General features: G+C 44.6%; 1 protein-coding gene across 3 annotated transcripts in view; it reads right to left on the bottom strand.

Moving 5' to 3' along the window:
* Positions 1-914: 914 nt before the first annotated feature.
* Positions 915-23847, bottom strand: part of BCORL1 (BCL6 corepressor like 1) — a 78605-nt gene continuing 55672 nt past the window's right edge. For all 3 annotated transcript variants that reach the window (XM_056551617.1, XM_056551615.1, XM_056551616.1), the window contains 5 exons: positions 18663-18829; positions 17387-17532; positions 15634-15711; positions 3349-3508; positions 915-2154 (listed from right to left, as the gene is read on the bottom strand). In XM_056551617.1, the coding sequence (XP_056407592.1) occupies positions 1884-2154; positions 3349-3508; positions 15634-15711; positions 17387-17532; positions 18663-18829 (822 nt within the window). In that variant the 3' untranslated portion in view covers positions 915-1883. The remainder of the gene's footprint in view (positions 2155-3348; positions 3509-15633; positions 15712-17386; positions 17533-18662; positions 18830-23847) is intronic.

The raw sequence follows: 23847 nt of genomic DNA on the forward strand, positions 1-23847 counted from the left end.
TATATTCTATATATATTATAATACCGGAGTATATTCTATATATATTATAATACCGGAGTATATTCTATATTATAATACCGGAGTATATTCTATATATATTATAATACCGGAGTATATTCTATATTATAATACTGGAGTATATTCTATATATATTATAATACTGGAGTATATTCTATATATATTATAATACTGGAGTATATTCTATATTATAATACCGGAGTATATTCTATATATATTATAATACCGGAGTATATTCTATATTATAATACTGGAGTATATTCTATATTATAATACCGGAGTATATTCTATATTATAATACCGGAGTCTATTCTATATATATTATAATACTGGAGTATATTCTATATATATGATAATACCGGAGTATATTCTATATATATGATAATACCGGAGTATATTCTATATATATGATAATACCGGAGTATATTCTATATATATTATAATACCGGAGTATATTCTATATATATTCTAATACCGGAGTATATTCTATATATATTATAATACCGGAGTATATTCTATATATATTATAATACCGGAGTATATTCTATATATATTATATTATAATGTTGCTGAACTTTGTTTCAGTTTGTTACCATTCTCTCTGTTTGCTGTCAGTGAATGGAAACGTTCCTGTTTATGTCCAGAGGCTGGGAACGTGTCCTGGTCATACAGAGGACGCGCTGACACACTGTACCAGAACAAGATCCATATTCAGCTTCTGTATATAGACAGGGGTGTTTCCATGGTTACGCTCAGGTTATAACATTTTACCACGCGAGGATTCAGCTGAACAGGAGTCGTGAGCGGCGCTGCTGAAATCCGGACGACTTATAACTGGAGACGGAATAATTTCCTTTACTATATTTGGGTGAATGACGGATTGTCCAAACTTCATATCAATATTTTTAGTTGTATTTTTTGTTTTTTTAGCACCCGTACAATAAAACTGTACCATTTACAATAGAAAGAAAAAAAATCTCAGTCCAAAAGAAGTTAAAGTGCCGTGTGTTTCCTGGCGCGACACACGGCCGGCGCCCCACAACACGGGGGATGGGGGGGCTTGTGATTTTATTTTTACGTTTCTTTTTCCTTTCCAGGAAGTGAACAGTCACACACTTTTTGTATTTTTTTTTCTTTCACTCCAAATTGCATTTTTTTTCTTTTAAAATTATCATTTACTATAAAAAGTAAGAAGCATTGGATGAAGCGGGAAGAGGAGCCCTGAGGACAATCACACATATTTCCTCCTCCCCGGTCTCTAGCCATGCTGTCTATGGTTTCCCCATAGTGGTGGGCGGGGCCTGGACGTGAAGCTTACGCCTGGTGACGGTATCCGTCAGGCTGTTGTACGTGTCCTCCCCGGGTTACGTCTTATCAGTAGGCGCGCACAATGCTTGGAGACAGTAGAAGTCCATGTTCCTGCAGGTCAGGCAGCCTGTGCCTAGTCACCCCTGCTCCCATGATCCTCCTTGTCATCGACACCGGTTTTAAAGTATATATTTAATAAACAAACTGATTTAGGAAAAAAAAAAAATCTGGAAATTTCTCCTTGGCTGTGGCTGCAAGTCTTTTGTGACAGCGGAACCATGATTGTCTATCCTTGTGTCGGTCATCCACGTCTGCAGATAAACCAGTGCATTACTAATGGGAACACAAAATGAATCTAATGCGGGTGTGAAGGATCCTTCAGAGGGGATCCTGTGCGTATAATCTCTTCAGATGAGAGATGGCAGGTAGACTGGAAAAAAGGGCACAACCAGGAGCGGCATTCACCGGTGCGGGCGCTGCAGGAGCTGTCCTTCCTCCCTCTGTGTTATTGCCTCGGACGCAGCTGAAGGGTCTTGCACGTGAGCGGGGGTTGTTCGTCAGCTGTTGACGCTCTGGAATTCCACAGAGGAGCCCAGCAGCCGCACCAGTTCAGGCTCGTATTTCACCAGCTCCACCATTTCTCCACAGTCCTGCGGCCAGAGATCCATCCCCTCGGCAGGCGTGAGGATCTGGCTGCTGAACACCTGTCTGGTGAACTCCTTTTTTTGCATGCTGGCAATTTCAAAGTTCGGGTATCGAGCTTGGAATATTCGAGAGGAAAGCTTCAGCCTCTTCAGGACATCGGACACCAGGAACCAGTTATTGGGTCTGTAAGGTACAAACAAGAGGAGGAATGAATTATGATCGGACGGTGACCGGCGAAGGAGTCTCCTCACCGCCTACAATCACTTAAAGTCGCACTCCAGATAAATGTCTTCATATTACTACCCACTACTGCGTATGATGTAAACAGCTGAGAATTCCCGCTCGGATCCTGCACTGACACCATGTGACGTCCCGAATCCCACAGGGTGAACCCAAAGTTAATGTCTCTATTTATGTCTATGACATCCGGTCCAGGCGGCAGACATTGGGATTCAACACATTCGCTGTGCAGTCACATGGTGTCAGAACAGGAGGAGAACGAAGAGAAAACCGCGGGTAAAGGGGTACAAAAAATAAAATAAACATTTATACCCCAGTGCGTAATCATGACCCAAACCTACTGGAATTTAATGTGACTCTGTTCACTATCATTAGCTGCTACGTGATGACTGTAATATCATTATTTGGAAGCTAAAGTCACTGTATAGCCTGAGTCTTAAAGAGTTAAAAAAAAAAAAAAGAAATTCTAAAACTGGCCACTAGAGGTCGGCATTGTGCAAGACTTCACACATCTCAAACTCAAGGCTCCCAATCTGTTGTGTAACTACAAGTCCCATCATGCACTGCCAGACAGCACTATGCGGATACAAAATACTAAAGATTCTTATTGATCAGGAAGAGAGTTTTTCTAACTCAGTGTTTCCCAGCCAGGGTGCCTTCAGCTGTTGCAAAACTACAACTCCCAGCATGCCCAGACAGCCAAAGGCTGTCCGGGCATGCTGGGAGTTGTAGTTTTGCAACAGCTGGAGGCACCAAGGTTGGAAAACACTGTTCTAACTTCTTGGGGTAGGTTCACATCTATACCCCACTAAGTGCAAAAGCAAGACCGTTGTGGTATAGATAGATACGTGGCGCTTGCAAAACTTTTCTATCCCGCAAATAAATTGTACACAAACGTAGAGGAGACAGGACCGGCTCCAGACTGACAGACGACACATCAGACAGCGTTTATGTCCCGGCGCACCACTGCCGTATACATGTGAACCAGCCCTCAATAATGGAGATCACACACAATTGTGTGCAGAGTCTGTGTCCTATCGGCCATGTGAGAACTCAGCCCGGCTTCTCTGTCCCTAAGACAACACTTCCTGCCCCCGCTCTGGATGAATATGCGCCCGTCGTCCCCCCAGTACTAACCCGCTGGTTAGGGACACGTGAAGGTTGTAGCAGGAAATCAGAGGCGTCTCGGAAAACTCAAACAAAAAGTTGTCTTCCTGTTGCTTCTCCCCGTCCTCCTCGTCCTTCGAAGTCTCTGAGGCGTCTAGGAGGATGTCATGGCCGATTTCATCTTTAGGATCTAAGAAGAAACAACAAGTCACAGTGCAGGTAGGGGCCCCGGGGACCTGTAGCTTATGGCTCCCCTACAGATCCTGCAAGCTGTCAGGGTATGCTGGAACTTGTAGTACCTCAATGGCTGGAGGAAAGCCACAGGTCAGAACCCACAGATATTGATCACATTTCTTGTACATTTAAGACTTGAGAGAGAGAATCTGTTCTTGTGACTCCAAGGTCAGTATATAGATTCATATTTGTGTATACAGCGGCGGGGTCATGTGACCCTTTACACAACATATCAGGACTACAGTAAATGTGCCGCCATCTAACCACTGATGGGAAAAAACATCTATATACTGTGATGAGCACAACACTAGTAAAGGGGAACCCCGGAGACCCCCCCCCCCCCGCCCTATAATAAGAGGGTGCAGACTGATGGATCCCCCCGCTCTGTGTCTGTATGTTGTATCCCCCCTATAATAAGAGGGTGCAGACTGATGGATCCCCCGCTCTGTGTCTGTATGTTGTATTCCCCCTATAATAAGAGGGTGCAGACTGATGGATCCCCCCGCTCTGTGTCTGTATGTTGTATCCCCCTATAATAAGAGGGTGCAGACTGATGGATCCCCCCGCTCTGTGTCTGTATGTTGTATCCCCCCTATAATAAGAGGATGCAGACTGATGGATCCCCCCGCTCTGTGTCTGTATGTTGTATCCCCCCTATAATAAGAGGGTGCAGACTGATGGATCCCCCCACTCTGTGTCTGTATGTTGTATCCCCCCTATAATAAGAGGGTGCAGACTGATGGATCCCCCCGCTCTGTGTCTGTATGTTGCATCCCCCCTATAATAAGAGGGTGCAGACTGATGGATCCCCCCGCTCTGTGTCTGTATGTTGTATCCCCCCCCCCCCTATAATAAGAGGGTGCAGACTGATGGATCCCCCCGCTCTGTGTCTGTATGTTGTATCCCCCCTATAATAAGAGGGTGCAGACTGATGGATCCCCCCGCTCTGTGTCTGTATGTTGTATCCCCCCCCCCCCCTATAATAAGAGGGTGCAGACTGATGGATCCCCCCGCTCTGTGTCTGTATGTTGTATCCCCCCTATAATAAGAGGGTGCAGACTGATGGATCCCCCCGCTCTGTGTATGTATGTTGTATCCCCCCTATAATAAGAGGGTGCAGACTGATGGATCCTCCCGCTCTGTGTCTGTATGTTGCATCCCCCCTATAATAAGAGGGTGCAGACTGATGGATCCCCCCGCTCTGTGTATGTATGTTGTATCCCCCCTATAATAAGAGGGTGCAGACTGATGGATCCCCCCGCTCTGTGTCTGTATGTTGTATCCCCCCTATAATAAGAGGGTGCAGACTGATGAATCCCCCCGCTCTGTGTCTGTATGTTGTATCCCCCTATAATAAGAGGGTGCAGACTGATGGATCCCCCGCTCTGTGTCTGTATATTGTATCCCCCTATAATAAGAGGATGCAGACTGATGGATCCCCCCGCTCTGTGTCTGTATGTTGTATCCCCCCAATAATAAGAGGGTGCAGACTGATGGATCCCCCCCGCTCTGTGTCTGTATGTTGTATCCCCCCCTATAATAAGAGGGTGCAGACTGATGGATCCCCCCGCTCTGTGTCTGTACGTTGTATCCCCCCTATAATAAGAGGGTGCAGACTGATGGATCCCCCCGCTCTGTGTCTGTATATTGTATCCCCCCCCCTATAATAAGAGGGTGCAGACTGATGGATCCCCCCGCTCTGTGTCTGTATGTTGTATCCCCCCCTATAATAAGAGGATGCAGACTGATGGATCCCCCCGCTCTGTGTCTGTATGTTGTATCCCCCCTATAATAAGAGGATGCAGACTGATGGATCCCCCCGCTCTGTGTCTGTATATTGTATCCCCCTATAATAAGAGGGTGCAGACTGATGGATCCCCCCGCTCTGTGTCTGTATGTTGTATCCCCCCTATAATAAGAGGGTACAGACTGATGGATCCCCCCGCTCTGTGTCTGTATATTGTATCCCCCTATAATAAGAGGGTGCAGACTGATGGATCCCCCGCTCTGTGTCTGTATGTTGTATCCCCCCTATAATAAGAGGGTGCAGACTGATGGATCCCCCGCTCTGTGTCTGTATGTTGTATCCCCCCTATAATAAGAGGGTGCAGACTGATGGATCCCCCTGCTCTGTGTCTGTATGTTGTATCCCCCCCCCTATAATAAGAGGGTGCAGACTGATGGATCCCCCCGCTCTGTGTCTGTATGTTGTATCCCCCCTATAATAAGAGGGTGCAGACTGATGGATCCTCCCGCTCTGTGTCTGTATGTTGTATCCCCCCTATAATAAGAGGATGCAGACTGATGGATCCCCCCGCTCTGTGTCTGTATGTTGTATCCCCCTATAATAAGAGGATGCAGACTGATGGATCCCCCCGCTCTGTGTCTGTATGTTGTATCCCCCCTATAATAAGAGGATGCAGACTGATGGATCCCCCCGCTCTGTGTCTGTATGTTGTATCCCCCCTATAATAAGAGGATGCAGACTGATGGATCCCCCGCTCTGTGTCTGTATGTTGTATCCCCCCTATAATAAGAGGGTGCAGACTGATGGATCCCCCCGCTCTGTGTCTGTATGTTGTATCCCCCTATAATAAGAGGATGCAGACTGATGGATCCCCCCGCTCTGTGTCTGTATGTTGTATCCCCCCTATAATAAGAGGATGCAGACTGATGGATCCCCCGCTCTGTGTCTGTATATTGTATCCCCCTATAATAAGAGGGTGCAGACTGATGGATCCCCCCGCTCTGTGTCTGTATGTTGTATCCCCCTATAATAAGAGGGTGCAGACTGATGGATCCCCCCGCTCTGTGTCTGTATGTTGTATCCCCCTATAATAAGAGGGTGCAGACTGATGGATCCCCCCCGCTCTGTGTCTGTATGTTGTATCCCCCCCTATAATAAGAGGGTGCAGACTGATGGATCCCCCCGCTCTGTGTCTGTATGTTGTATCACCCTAAAATAAGAGGGTGCAGACTGATGGATCCCCCGCTCTGTGTCTGTATATTGTATCCCCCCTATAATAAGAGGGTGCAGACTGATGGATCCCCCCGCTCTGTGTATGTATGTTGTATCCCCCCCTATAATAAGAGGATGCAGACTGATGGATCCCCCCGCTCTGTGTCTATGTTGTATCCCCCCCCTATAATAAGAGGGTGCAGACTGATGGATCCCCCCGCTTTGTGTCTGTATATTGTATCCCCCCTATAATAAGAGGGTGCAGACTGATGGATCCCCCGCTCTGTGTCTGTATGTTGTATCCCCCCTATAATAAGAGGGTGCAGACTGATGGATCCCCCCGCTCTGTGTCTGTATATTGTATCCCCCCTATAATAAGAGGGTGCAGACTGATGGATCCCCCCGCTCTGTGTCTGTATGTTGTATCCCCCCCTATAATAAGAGGATGCAGACTGATGGATCCCCCGCTCTGTGTCTGTATGTTGTATCCTCCTATAATAAGAGGGTGCAGACTGATGGATCCCCCCGCTCTGTGTCTGTATGTTGTATCCCCCTATAATAAGAGGGTGCAGACTGATGGATCCCCCCGCTCTGTGTCTGTATGTTGTATCCCCCTATAATAAGAGGATGCAGACTGATGGATCCCCCGCTCTGTGTCTGTATGTTGTATCCCCCCTATAATAAGAGGGTGCAGACTGATGGATCCCCCCGCTCTGTGTCTGTATGTTGTATCCCCCCTATAATAAGAGGATGCAGACTGATGGATCCCCCCGCTCTGTGTCTGTATGTTGTATCCCCCCTATAATAAGAGGGTGCAGACTGATGGATCCCCCCGCTCTGTGTCTGTACGTTGTATCCCCCCTATAATAAGAGGGTGCAGACTGATGGATCCCCCCGCTCTGTGTCTGTATGTTGTATCCCCCCCTATAATAAGAGGATGCAGACTGATGGATCCCCCCGCTCTGTGTCTGTATGTTGTATCCCCCTATAATAAGAGGATGCAGACTGATGGATCCCCCCGCTCTGTGTCTGTATGTTGTATCCCCCCTATAATAAGAGGGTGCAGACTGATGGATCCCCCCGCTCTGTGTCTGTATATTGTATCCCCCCTATAATAAGAGGATGCAGACTGATGGATCCCCCCGCTCTGTGTCTGTATGTTGTATCCCCCTATAATAAGAGGATGCAGACTGATGGATCCCCCCGCTCTGTGTCTGTATGTTGTATCCCCCTATAATAAGAGGGTGCAGACTGATGGATCCCCCGCTCTGTGTATGTATGTTGTATCCCCCCTATGATAAGAGGGTGCAGACTGATGGATCCCCCCGCTCTGTGTCTGTATGTTGTATCCCCCCTATAATAAGAGGGTGCAGACTGATGGATCCCCCCGCTCTGTGTCTGTATGTTGTATCCCCCTATAATAAGAGGGTGCAGACTGATGGATCCCCCCGCTCTGTGTATGTATGTTGTATCCCCCCTATAATAAGAGGATGCAGACTGATGGATCCCCCCGCTCTGTGTCTGTATGTTGTATCCCCCTATAATAAGAGGATGCAGACTGATGGATCCCCCGCTCTGTGTCTGTATGTTGTATCCCCCCTATAATAAGAGGGTGCAGACTGATGGATCCCCCCGCTCTGTGTCTGTATGTTGTATCCCCCTATAATAAGAGGATGCAGACTGATGGATCCCCCCCGCTCTGTGTCTGTATGTTGTATCCCCCTATAATAAGAGGGTGCAGACTGATGGATCCCCCCGCTCTGTGTCTGTATGTTGTATCCCCCTATAATAAGAGGATGCAGACTGATGGATCCCCCCCGCTCTGTGTCTGTATGTTGTATCCCCCTATAATAAGAGGGTGCAGACTGATGGATCCCCCCGCTCTGTGTCTGTATGTTATATCCCCCCTATAATAAGAGGATGCAGACTGATGGATCCCCCCGCTCTGTGTCTGTATGTTGTATCCCCCCTATAATAAGAGGGTGCAGACTGATGGATCCCCCCGCTCTGTGTCTGTATGTTGTATCCCCCCTATAATAAGAGGGTACAGACTGATGGATCCCCCCGCTCTGTGTCTGTATGTTGTATCCCCCTATAATAAGAGGGTGCAGACTGATGGATCCCCCCGCTCTGTGTCTGTATGTTGTATCCCCCCTATAATAAGAGGATGCAGACTGATGGATCCCCCCGCTCTGTGTCTGTATGTTGTATCCCCCCTATAATAAGAGGGTGCAGACTGATGGATCCCCCCGCTCTGTGTCTGTATATTGTATCCCCCTATAATAAGAGGATGCAGACTGATGGATCCCCCGCTCTGTGTCTGTATATTGTATCCCCCTATAATAAGAGGATGCAGACTGATGGATCCCCCGCTCTGTGTCTGTATGTTGTATCCCCCTATAATAAGAGGATACAGATTGATGGATCCCCCCGCTCTGTGTCTGTATGTTGTATCCCCCCTATAATAAGAGGGTGCAGACTGATGGATCCCCCCGCTTTGTGTCTGTATATTGTATCCCCCCTATAATAAGAGGGTGCAGACTGATGGATCCCCCGCTCTGTGTCTGTATGTTGTATCCCCCCTATAATAAGAGGGTGCAGACTGATGGATCCCCCTGCTCTGTGTCTGTATGTTGTATCCTCCTATAATAAGAGGGTGCAGACTGATGGATCCCCCCGCTCTGTGTCTGTATGTTGTATCCCCCTATAATAAGAGGGTACAGACTGATGGATCCCCCCGCTCTGTGTCTGTATGTTGTATCCCCCCTATAATAAGAGGGTGCAGACTGATGGATCCCCCCGCTCTGTGTCTGTATGTTGTATCCCCCCTATAATAAGAGGGTGCAGACTGATGGATCCCCCCGCTCTGTGTCTGTATGTTGTATCCCCCTATAATAAGAGGATGCAGACTGATGGATCCCCCCGCTCTGTGTCTGTATGTTGTATCCCCCCTATAATAAGAGGGTGCAGACTGATGGATCCCCCCGCTCTGTGTCTGTATATTGTATCCCCCCTATAATAAGAGGGTGCAGACTGATGGATCCCCCCGCTCTGTGTCTGTATATTGTATCCCCCCTATAATAAGAGGGTGCAGACTGATGGATCCCCCCGCTCTGTGTCTGTATGTTGTATCCCCCCTATAATAAGAGGATGCAGACTGATGGATCCCCCCGCTCTGTGTCTGTATGTTGTATCCCCCTATAATAAGAGGGTGCAGACTGATGGATCCCCCGCTCTGTGTATGTATGTTGTATCCCCCCTATGATAAGAGGGTGCAGACTGATGGATCCCCCCCGCTCTGTGTATGTATGTTGTATCCCCCTATAATAAGAGGGTGCAGACTGATGGATCCCCCCGCTCTGTGTCTGTATGTTGTATCCCCCCTATAATAAGAGGGTGCAGACTGATGGATCCCCCCGCTCTGTGTCTGTATGTTGTATCCCCCTATAATAAGAGGGTGCAGACTGATGGATCCCCCGCTCTGTGTATGTATGTTGTATCCCCCCTATAATAAGAGGATGCAGACTGATGGATCCCCCCGCTCTGTGTCTGTATGTTGTATCCCCCCTATAATAAGAGGGTGCAGACTGATGGATCCCCCCGCTCTGTGTCTGTATGTTGTATCCCCCTATAATAAGAGGATGCAGACTGATGGATCCCCCGCTCTGTGTCTGTATATTGTATCCCCCCTATAATAAGAGGGTGCAGACTGATGGATCCCCCCGCTCTGTGTCTGTATGTTGTATCCCCCCCTATAATAAGAGGATGCAGACTGATGGATCCCCCGCTCTGTGTCTGTATGTTGTATCCCCCTATAATAAGAGGATACAGACTGATGGATCCCCCCGCTCTGTGTCTGTATGTTGTATCCCCCCTATAATAAGAGGGTGCAGACTGATGGATCCCCCGCTCTGTGTCTGTATGTTGTATCCCCCCTATAATAAGAGGATGCAGACTGATGGATCCCCCCGCTCTGTGTATGTATGTTGTATCCCCCCTATAATAAGAGGGTGCAGACTGATGGATCCCCCCGCTCTGTGTCTGTATGTTGTATCCCCCTATAATAAGAGGGTGCAGACTGATGGATCCCCCCGCTCTGTGTATGTATGTTGTATCCCCCCTATAATAAGAGGATGCAGACTGATGGATCCCCCCGCTCTGTGTCTGTATGTTGTATCCCCCTATAATAAGAGGATGCAGACTGATGGATCCCCCGCTCTGTGTCTGTATGTTGTATCCCCCCTATAATAAGAGGGTGCAGACTGATGGATCCCCCCGCTCTGTGTCTGTATGTTGTATCCCCCTATAATAAGAGGATGCAGACTGATGGATCCCCCGCTCTGTGTCTGTATATTGTATCCCCCCTATAATAAGAGGGTGCAGACTGATGGATCCCCCCGCTCTGTGTCTGTATGTTGTATCCCCCCCTATAATAAGAGGATGCAGACTGATGGATCCCCCCGCTCTGTGTCTGTATGTTGTATCCCCCTATAATAAGAGGATACAGACTGATGGATCCCCCGCTCTGTGTCTGTATGTTGTATCCCCCCTATAATAAGAGGATGCAGACTGATGGATCCCCCCGCTCTGTGTCTGTATGTTGTATCCCCCCTATAATAAGAGGGTGCAGACTGATGGATCCCCCCGCTCTGTGTCTGTATGTTGTATCCCCCTATAATAAGAGGGTGCAGACTGATGGATCCCCCCGCTCTGTGTCTGTATGTTGTATCCCCCTATAATAAGAGGGTGCAGACTGATGGATCCCCCCCGCTCTGTGTCTGTATGTTGTATCCCCCTATAATAAGAGGGTGCAGACTGATGGATCCCCCCGCTCTGTGTCTGTATGTTGTATCCCCCTATAATAAGAGGGTGCAGACTGATGGATCCCCCCGCTCTGTGTCTGTATGTTGTATCCCCCTATAATAAGAGGGTGCAGACTGATGGATCCCCCCGCTCTGTGTCTGTATGTTATATCCCCCCTATAATAAGAGGGTGCAGACTGATGGATCCCCCGCTCTGTGTCTGTATGTTGTATCCCCCCTATAATAAGAGGATGCAGACTGATGGATCCCCCCGCTCTGTGTATGTATGTTGTATCCCCCCTATAATAAGAGGGTGCAGACTGATGGATCCCCCCGCTCTGTGTCTGTATGTTGTATCCCCCCTATAATAAGAGGGTGCAGACTGATGGATCCCCCCGCTCTGTGTCTGTATGTTGTATCCCCCTATAATAAGAGGGTGCAGACTGATGGATCCCCCCGCTCTGTGTCTGTATGTTGTATCCCCCCTATAATAAGAGGGTGCAGACTGATGGATCCCCCCGCTCTGTGTCTGTATATTGTATCCCCCCTATAATAAGAGGGTGCAGACTGATGGATCCTCCCGCTCTGTGTCTGTATATTGTATCCCCCCTATAATAAGAGGGTGCAGACTGATGGATCCCCCCGCTCTGTGTCTGTATATTGTATCCCCCCTATAATAAGAGGGTGCAGACTGATGGATCCCCCCGCTGTGTGTCTGTATGTTGTATCCCCCCTATAATAAGAGGATGCAGACTGATGGATCCCCCGCTCTGTGTCTGTATGTTGTATCCCCCCTATAATAAGAGGATGCAGACTGATGGATCCCCCCGCTCTGTGTCTGTATGTTGTATCCCCCCTATAATAAGAGGGTGCAGACTGATGGATCCCCCCGCTCTGTGTCTGTATGTTGTATCCCCCCTATAATAAGAGGGTGCAGACTGATGGATCCCCCCGCTCTGTGTCTGTACGTTGTATCCCCCCTATAATAAGAGGGTGCAGACTGATGGATCCCCCCGCTCTGTGTCTGTATGTTGTATCCCCCTATAATAAGAGGGTGCAGACTGATGGATCCCCCCGCTCTGTGTATGTATGTTGTATCCCCCCTATAATAAGAGGGTGCAGACTGATGGATCCCCCCGCTCTGTGTCTGTATATTGTATCCCCCTATAATAAGAGGATGCAGACTGATGGGATCCCCCCGCTCTGTGTCTGTATGTTGTATCCCCCCTATAATAAGAGGGTGCAGACTGATGGATCCCCCCGCTCTGTGTCTGTATGTTGTATCCCCCCTATAATAAGAGGGTGCAGACTGATGGATCCCCCCGCTCTGTGTCTGTATATTGTATCCCCCCTATAATAAGAGGATGCAGACTGATGGATCCCCCCGCTCTGTGTCCTGTATATTGTATCCCCCCCTATAATAAGAGGGTGCAGACTGATGGATCCCCCCGCTCTGTGTATGTATGTTGTATCCCCCCTATAATAAGAGGGTGCAGACTGATGGATCCCCCCGCTCTGTGTCTGTATATTGTATCCCCCTATAATAAGAGGATGCAGACTGATGGATCCCCCGCTCTGTGTCTGTATGTTGTATCCCCCCTATAATAAGAGGGTGCAGACTGATGGATCCCCCCGCTCTGTGTCTGTATATTGTATCCCCCCCTATAATAAGAGGGTGCAGACTGATGGATCCCCCCGCTCTGTGTATGTATGTTGTATCCCCCCTATAATAAGAGGGTGCAGACTGATGGATCCCCCCGCTCTGTGTCTGTATGTTGTATCCCCCCTATAATAAGAGGGTGCAGACTGATGGATCCCCCCGCTCTGTGTCTGTATATTGTATCCCCCTATAATAAGAGGATGCAGACTGATGGATCCCCCCGCTCTGTGTCTGTATGTTGTATCCCCCCTATAATAAGAGGATGCAGACTGATGGATTCCCCCGCTCTGTGTATGTATGTTGTATCCCCCCTATAATAAGAGGGTGCAGACTGATGGATCCCCCCGCTCTGTGTCAGTATGTTGTATCCCCCCTATAATAAGAGGGTACAGACTGATGGATCCCCCCGCTCTGTGTCTGTATGTTGTATCCCCCTATAATAAGAGGGTGCAGACTGATGGATCCCCCCGCTCTGTGTCTGTATGTTGTATCCCCCCTATAATAAGAGGGTACAGACTGATGGATCCCCCAGCTCTGTGTCTGTATATTGTATCCCCCTATAATAAGAGGGTGCAGACTGATGGATCCCCCCGCTCTGTGTCTGTATATTGTATCCCCCCTATAATAAGAGGGTACAGACTGATGGATCCCCCCCGCTCTGTGTCTGTATGTTGTATCCTCCCTATAATAAGAGGGTGCAGACTGATGGATCCCCCCGCTCTGTGTCTGTATGTTGTATCCCCCTATAATAAGAGGGTACAGACTGATGGATCCCCCCGCTCTGTGTCTGTATGTTGTATCCCCCCTATAATAAGAGGATGCAGACTGATGGATCCCCCCGCTCTGTGTCTGTATATTGTATCCCCCCCTATAATAAGAGGGTGCAGACTGATGGATCCCCCCGCTCTGTGTCTGTATATTGTATCCCCCTATAATAAGAGGGTACAGACTGATGGATCCCCCCGCTCTGTGTCTGTATGTTGTATCCAACCATTCTATGTCACAGGAGGAGACCCCCCTCTCCCAGCTCCGGTACATAAGGAATTATAGGGGGTTTATTTACTTTTCACACTGGTGTAGAGAAATATACATGAATGGCAGTGAGGAGAGACAGGGGAACGGTATAAAGACAATGGGGCGGTATAGAGACAAAGGGGGCAGTACAGAGATAATGGGGCAGTATAGAGACAAAGGGGGCAGTACAGAGATAATGGGGCAGTATAGAGACAAAGGGGGCAGTACAGAGATAATGGGGCAGTATAGAGACAAAGGGGGCAGTACAGAGATAATGGGGCAGTATAGAGACAAAGGGGGCAGTACAGAGATAATGGGGCAGTATAGAGACAAAGCGGCAGTACAGAGATAATGGGGCAGTATAGAGACAAAGGGGGCAGTACAGAGATAATGGGGCAGTATAGAGACAAAGGGGGCAGTATAGAGACAAAGGGGGCAGTACAGAGACATGGTGGGCAGTACAGAGACATGGGGGGGGCAGTACAGAGACAAAGGGGGCAGTACAGAGACAAAGGGGGCAGTACAGAGATAATGGGGCAGTACAGAGACAAAGGGGGCAGTATAGAGATAATGGGGCAGTATAGAGACAAAGGGGGCAGTACAGAGACATGGGGGGCAGTATAGAGACATGGGGGGCAGTATAGAGACATGGGGGGCAGTATAGAGACATGGGGGGCAGTATAGAGACATGGGGGGCAGTATAGAGACATGGGGGGCAGTATAGAGACATGGGGGGCAGTATAGAGACATGGGGGGCAGTATAGAGACATGGGGGGCAGTACAGAGACATGGGGGGCAGTATAGAGATAATGGGGGCAGTACAGAGACATGGGGGGCAGTACAGAGACATGGGGGGCAGTATAGAGACATGGGGGGCAGTACAGAGACATGGGGGGCAGTATAGAGACATGGGGGGGCAGTATAGAGACATGGGGGCAGTACAGAGACATGGGGGGCAGTACAGAGACATGGGGGGCAGTATAGAGACATGGGGGGCAGTACAGAGACATGGGGGGCAGTACAGAGACATGGGGGGCAGTACAAAGACATGGGAGGCAGTACAAAGACATGGGGGCAGTACAAAGACATGGGGGCAGTACAGAGACATGGGGGGCAGTACAAAGACATGGGGGGCAGTACAGAGACATGGGGGGCAGTACAGAGACATGGGGAGCAGTACAGAGACATGGGGAGGAGTACAGAGACATGGGGGGGCAGTACAGAGACATGGGGGGGCAGTACAGAGACATGGGGGGGCAGTACAGAGACATGGGGGGGCAGTACAGAGACATGGGGGGGGCAGTACAGAGACATGGGGGGCAGTACAGAGACATGGGGAGCAGTACAGATACATGGGGGGGCAGTACAAAGACATGGGGGGCAGTACAGAGACATGGGGGGCAGTATAGAGACATGGGGGGCAGTATAGAGACATGGGGGGCAGTACAGAGACATGGGGGGCAGTACAGAGACATGGGGGGCAGTACAGAGACATGGGGGGCAGTACAGAGACATGGGGGGCAGTACAGAGACATGGGGGGCAGTATAGGGACATGGGTGGTATAGTGACAGGGGTAGTAAAAATACGGGGACGGTATAGAGAGGGGGAGCAGTACAGAGACAAGGGCTGTATAGAAACCACTTACCTAATACAGAGCTGCTATGGAAGTCCCAGGAGGCTCGTGGGTCTCCGTCACATCGTCCTCGCAGATCGGAGAGGTAATCTACAGAGGAGATAAGTGTGAGGAACAGACGTCTACAAGACATTCCAGAGAGGCACAGAGATAGACCACAGTGTGAGAACCCCGCCACCTCATACCTCTTCATACCTACTACCTCCCATCATACATAACCATACCGCCTCCTACCTCCAGATACCGCCTCCTACCTCCAGATACCGCCTCCTACCTCCAGATACCGCCTTATACCTCCACATACCGCCTTATACCTCCAGATACCGCCTCCTACCTCCAGATACCGCCTCCTACCTCCAGATACCGCCTCCTACCTCCAGATACCGCCTCCTACCTCCAGATACCGCCTCCTACCTCCAGATACCGCCTCATACCTCCAGATACCGCCTCATACCTCCAGATACCGCCTCATACCTCCAGATACCGCCTCCTACCTCCAGATACCGCCTCCTACCTCCAGATACCGCCTCCTACCTCCAGATACCGCCTCATACCTCCAGATACCGCCTCATACCTCCAGATACCGCCTCCTACCTCCAGATACCGCCTCCTACCTCCAGATACCGCCTCCTACCTCCAGATACCGCCTCCTACCTCCAGATACCGCCTCATACCTCCAGATACCGCCTCATACCTCCAGATACCGCCTCCTACCTCCAGATACCGCCTCCTACCTCCAGATACCGCCTCCTACCTCCAGATACCGCCTCCTACCTCCAGATACCGCCTCCTACCTCCAGATACCGCCTCATACCTCCAGATACCGCCTCATACCTCCAGATACCGCCTCCTACCTCCAGATACCGCCTCATACCTCCAGATACCGCCTCCTACCTCCAGATACCGCCTCCTACCTCCAGATACCGCCTCCTACCATCTCATCATACTTCCCCATACAGGCCCATGCTGCCGCCTATTACCTTATATCACCCGTACCATCTCACACCACGGCTTCCATCACAAGGCACAGTCATTTATTATCAAAATCTGCACAACTTTCTAATTCCTCCCCATATCCAGGACTCTGCTTGCTGTCAGTGGATGGAAACATTTCTCCTGTACATACAGAGGCACAATCTTTACTAAGTATCCATAGCTCTTTTCAGTCTAAAAGTGACAGCATTGATCCCCTATTCGCAGGATAGATGTAGTGTATGATCTCTGGGGGTCTGATCACTGTGACTGCTGCAATCACTGGGGGCGGGGCTAATCTACAGGATGCCCCCCCTCCCCCACTGCCCATGATGTAAAGAATGTTTCCATTTACTGAAAGCAAGCAGAGATCTTGACAGTGGTGGGAAACTTGAAGCAAAAATATATAAAGCTGTTAAACATAGGTAGGGTAGGGTCACATGTACGGTATTTTGCTGCGTAGTTGTTGATGAGGATTTTCCTACCATTAGCTGTGTATTTTGCTACTCATTGACTTCAATGGGTAGGAAAACATGCAGAAGCAAACATGCAGCAAAATAGGTCACATGTGACCCCTAAAGGTGTTATCCAGGATTAGAAAAAAAAAGCTGCTTTCTTAAAAAAAACAGCGCTACTCCTGTCTAAGGCTGTGTACAGTATTGCAACTCAGTTCTATTAAAGTGAATGGAGTCAAGTTGTTAACACAAACTACACAATTAGATATTCCTAGATAACCCCTTTAATGACACAAATAGTGGGCGCATTAGTGGTAGACATGTCACTACCCTCTTACCGCTCAAGAAGGTCCTCATGGCCTCGCTGCTGGCCAGCTTCATGGGGGTCTGTCCCGAATACGTGGCCAGGGTGGGGTCTGCACCGTACGACAGCAGGAGCCATACTGTTTCCAAGTTGTCATTGACAACAGCATCGTGGATGGGCCTGGAACAAAGTATAAAATAATAAACTAAATAATAATAATAATCACAAAAACCTCAACATGTGAGACAAACGCATGAAGCCAAGGCCAGGAGCATCTGTGACACAAAACAGGATTTCATTATCCCGGAGGACGACGCTAAATTGACACTGACAAATGGAAGCAACGTCCAGGGACGGATGAGCGGTCATCAATCCTCATTCATTATGTAGATCTGATTAGGACGGACCGCCATGTGTGTGGGGGGGGGGGATACCTTGAGCAGAGCGAGCCCGGCCCCCAGATTTGCTCCGGGGGAGGGGGTAAGAAATGCTGTATATATAATCTCGATAGAAACAAGAGGGCGGACTGTGGAAACAAGAGGGCGGACTGGGATTTCCTGGGAATAGTAGACGGCTCAGGCTCCGGATCCATTTTTATCACTTTCATAGTTAATAATAATTATGAAATTCTTTTTGATCAATAATAAAACTTTGTGTAACAGGACAGAAAGATGTTGTTTTTGTTTTTATCCAATTATTTGCTTTGTTTTAATAGGCCAAAGTCTGTGAGTGCCTGCTGGGAGTTGTAGTTGTACAGCAGCTGGAGGCCATGGTTGGGGGTGTCCAGTTTCTTTCTGTATTAGTGTATTACACCGGTCAGTGTTGGGCTATGTTCACATCGTATTCTCTGCCTGGTTTTCAGACATTTTTACGCACAGTTTTTTCAGCCATTGTTTGTCTATTTTGCAGCCCACAATATTGTGTGTGAACATGGCTTTACACTGCCCCCAGCAGGGATTGATGGTCTCCTTCCTCTGCATGGCGGAACTTGGGGCCACCGTTAGGCCTCCAGCTACCATGATAATCCACAATAATGTGCAGAGGCACAGATGAGCCTATAGGGGGAGCCCTCAGTCTCTACAATCTGTACTGACTGCTGCATCTATGGGGTTAAAAAGCCAGAATCTCCTGTGCCCATACCATATGGGCGGCCATGATGGGACGGCGCGTATGTGACAGTATGTGGGTGGGGGGGGGGGGGTCAGCTTGTCACTTATAATACACCCTAATTGGGTGAGCACCCTTCATATGCCGGACATAATTATTACAGTGCAGTGCTGTCAGTACAGGAGATGGGCTGGTGCACTCACCGGGTACCGTCCTGGGCGCTGCAGTTTACGTTGGCTCCGTTCTCCAGGAGGATCTGCAGGATGGTGGTCCATCCGCGGGCGCAGGCTTCGTGCAGGGCGGTGTACCCCGCGTTGTCCCTGTGGTTGATGTCGCCCTGATCTCGCTGTAGACAATACAACACGACATCCTGCGGGAGGAGAATGAGGAGATCTGTGAGACCTTCAGGAGAGCGGATGGAGCCGCCATCTAATCACCTTCTATGGAGACAAGACTGCAATCTGATTGGCCGGTTCTGAGGCTTCCTGCAGGACGCAGAAGATGGAGAAGACTTCAGCGCTTTGTGAAGACGCATCAGTCGTTTCCATGTCCGGGCTCCTCCGCTCTGTGATCCTATAAATCACTAGTGATACATGACCCCGCGCTGGTGCTAAATATACCGCCTCATCCCTCACGGAGGCCCCAGGAGCCGCCATTCTTTATTTGTCACTATGGTTAATAAACCCGTCATTACTGCGGTTATCTGTAGGATGAGGCTCGGTGAGGAATCTACCGCACAAATAGGGAATGATGATCCCTCATTGAAGAAAAGACGGCAACTTTCTAATTTGTGTTTCCGTTCTTTGCCATCTGTAGATTCCTGCTTGCTGTCAGTGAATGGAAAAATTGCTTACATACAGAAGATGAAAACACATCAACACCAGTACTACTCCCAGCTGAGAGTTTGCTACAATTGTATCCAGTCTGGACAATACTCAGAACTAGATCTCTACTCTGTCTGAATGAGTTTGCTACAATGTGTCAGTGCAGGTAAAAAGAAATCAATGTAGACCCCGTAGGGAAGATCAAATCCTGTGCAAGGGAAGTGGTGGCGTTGGAATCTGGTTGGTTGCTATGGGCAGCTGCACCACCTCCCCCTCTGCACAGGTTTTGATATGTTTAGAGGATTGTTCAGACTGGATATAACTCTCGGAGTTTGTGCTCTGTCGTTTTCATTCACTGACATCAAGCTGATTTTGAAAATGCTAAGAAAAAGAGAATAAATAATATCAGAAAAATGTTGCTGCATAGAATTTACTTTGTAAAGATATTAACCTGGTAACTGCTATAATATAAAACAATATACTATATGATGTGATCTACTATATGATATATGAGGGGATAAAGTATATAATAAGATATATGAGGTGATATAGTATATAATATGATATATGAGGTGATATAGTATATAATATGATATATGAGGTGATATAGTATATGATATATGAGGTGATATAGTATATGATATGATATATGAGGTGATGATATATGAGGTGATATAGTATATGATATATGAGGTGATATAGTATATAATATGATATATGAGGTGATATATGAGGTGATATAGTATATGATATATGAGGTGATATAGTATATAATATGATATATGAGGTGATGATATATGAGGTGATATAGTATATGATATATGAGGTGATATAGTATATGATATATGAGGTGATAGTATATGATATATGAGGTGATATAGTATATGATATATGAGGTGATATAGTATATGATATATGAGGTGATATAGTATATGATATATGAGGTGATATAGTATATGATATATGAGGTGATATAGTATATAATATGATATATGAGGTGATATAGTATATGATATATGAGGTGATATAGTATATGATATATGAGGTGATATAGTATATGATATGATATATGAGGTGATGATATATGAGGTGATATAGTATATGATATATGAGGTGATATAGTATATAATATGATAAATTAGGTGATATAGTATATGATGTGATATATTATATAATATGATATATGAGGTGATATAGTATATAATATGATATATGAGGTGATGATATATGAGGTGATATAGTATATGATATATGAGGTGATATAGTATATAATATGATAAATTAGGTGATATAGTATATGATGTGATATATTATATAATATGATATATGAGGTGATATAGTATATGATATGATATATGAGGTGATGATATATGAGGTGATATAGTATATGATATATGAGGTGATATAGTATATAATATGATAAATTAGGTGATATAGTATATGATGTGATATATTATATAATATGATATATGAGGTGATATAGTATATAATATGATATATGAGGTGATGATATATGAGGTGATATAGTATATGATATATGAGGTGATATAGTATATGATATATGAGGTGATATAGTATATAATATGATATATGAGGTGATATAGTATATAATATGATATATGAGGTGATATAGTATATGATATGATATATGAGGTGATGATATATGAGGTGATATAGTATATAATATGATACATGAGGTGATATAGTATATGATATATGAGGGGATAAAGTATATAATATGATATATGAGGTGATATAGTATATAATATGATATATGAGGTGATGATATATGAGGTGATATAGTATATGATATATGAGGTGATATAGTATATGATATGATATGAGGTGATGATATATGAGGTGATATAGTATATAATATGATATATGAGGTGATATAGTATATGATATGATATATGAGGTGATGATATATGAGGTGATATAGTATATAATATGATATATGAGGTGATATAGTATAGGATATGATATATGAGGTGATAATATATGAGGTGATATAGTATATGATATATGAGGTGATATAGTATATGATATATGAGGTGATATAGTATATGATATATGAGGTGATATAGTATATAATATGATATATGAGGTGATATAGTATATAATATGATATATGAGGTGATATAGTATATGATATGATATATGAGGTGATTATATATGAGGTGATATAGTATATAATATGATACATGAGGTGATATAGTATATGATATATGAGGGGATAAAGTATATAATATGATATATGAGGTGATATAGTATATAATATGATATATGAGGTGATGATATATGAGGTGATATAGTATATGATATATGAGGTGATATAGTATATGATATATGAGGTGATGATATATGAGGTGATATAGTATATAATATGATATATGAGGTGATATAGTATATGATATGATATATGAGGTGATGATATATGAGGTGATATAGTATATAATATGATATATGAGGTGATATAGTATATAATATGATATATGAGGTGATGATATATGAGGTGATATAGTATATTATATGATATATGAGGTGATATAGTATATGATATGATATATGAGGTGATGATATATGAGGTGATATAGTATATAATATGATATATGAGGTGATATAGTATATAATATCATATATGAGGTGATATAGTATATAATATGATATATGAGGGGATATAGTATATAGTATATAATATGATATATGAGGTGATATAGTATATGATATGATATATGAGGTGATATAGTATATAATGATATATGAGGTGATATAGTATATGATATATGAGGTGATATAGTATATAATATATGATGTGATATAGTATATGATATGATATATGAGGTAATATAGTTTATGATATATGAGGTGATATAGTATATAATATGATATATGAGGTGATATAGTATATGATATATGAGGTGATATAGTATATGATATATGAGGTGATATAGTATATGATATATGAGGTGATATAGTATATAATATGATATATGAGGTGATATACTATATCACCTCATATATCATAAACTATATTACCTCATATATCATATCATATACTATATCACATCACATATTATATACTATATCACCTCATATATCATATACTATATCACCTCATATATCATTATATACTATATCACCTCATATATCATATTATATACTATATCACCTCATATATCATATCATATACTATATCACCTCATATACCATAAAATATACTATATCACCTCATATATCATCACCTCATATATCATATTATATACTATATCACCTCATATAGTATATAATATGATATATGAGGTGATATAGTATATGATATATGAGGTGATATAGTATATAATATGATAAATTAGGTGATATAGTATATGATATATGAGGTGATATAGTATATAATATGATATATGAGGTGATATAGTATATAATATGATATATGAGGTGATGATATATGAGGTGATATAGTATATAATATGATGTGATGATATATGAGGTGATAGTATATAATATGATATATGAGGTGATGATATATGAGGTGATAGTATATAATATGATATATGAGGTGATGATATATGAGGTGATATAGTATATATGATATATGAGGTGATGATATATGAGGTGATAGTATATAATATGATATATGAGGTGATGATATATGAGGTGATAGTATATAATATGATATATGAGGTGATGATATATGAGGTGATATAGTATATAATATGATATATGAGGTGATGATATATGAGGTGATATAGTATATAATATGATATATGAGGTGATGATATATGAGGTGATAGTATATAATATGATATATGAGGTGATGATATATGAGGTGATAGTATATAATATGATATATGAGGTGATGATATATGAGGTGATAGTATATAATATGATATATGAGGTGATGATATATGAGGTGATAGTATATAATATGATATATGAGGTGATGATATATGAGGTGATATAGTATATAATATGATATATGAGGTGATGATATATGAGGTGATAGTATATAATATGATATATGAGGTGATGATATATGAGGTGATAGTATATAATATGATATATGAGGTGATGATATATGAGGTGATAGTATATAATATGATATATGAGGTGATGATATATGAGGTGATAGTATATAATATGATATATGAGGTGATGATATATGAGGTGATATAGTATATAATATGATATATGAGGTGATGATATATGAGGTGATAGTATATAATATGATATATGAGGTGATGATATATGAGGTGATAGTATATAATATGATATATGAGGTGATGATATATGAGGTGATAGTATATAATATGATATATGAGGTGATGATACATGAGGTGATATAGTATATAATATGATATATGAGGTGATAGTATATAATATGATATATGAGGTGATGATATATGAGGTGATATAGTATATAATATGATATATGAGGTGATAGAATATATCACCTCATATATCATATACTATATTATATATGAATATAGGGATCGACCGTTATTGATTTTTTTGAGGCGATACCGATAAACTGTGAACTTTCAGGTCGATAGCCGATAACTTA

This window comes from Hyla sarda, unplaced genomic scaffold (genome assembly GCF_029499605.1).
Source record: "Hyla sarda isolate aHylSar1 unplaced genomic scaffold, aHylSar1.hap1 scaffold_1124, whole genome shotgun sequence".
In the NCBI taxonomy this organism is placed as follows: Eukaryota; Metazoa; Chordata; class Amphibia; order Anura; family Hylidae; genus Hyla; species Hyla sarda.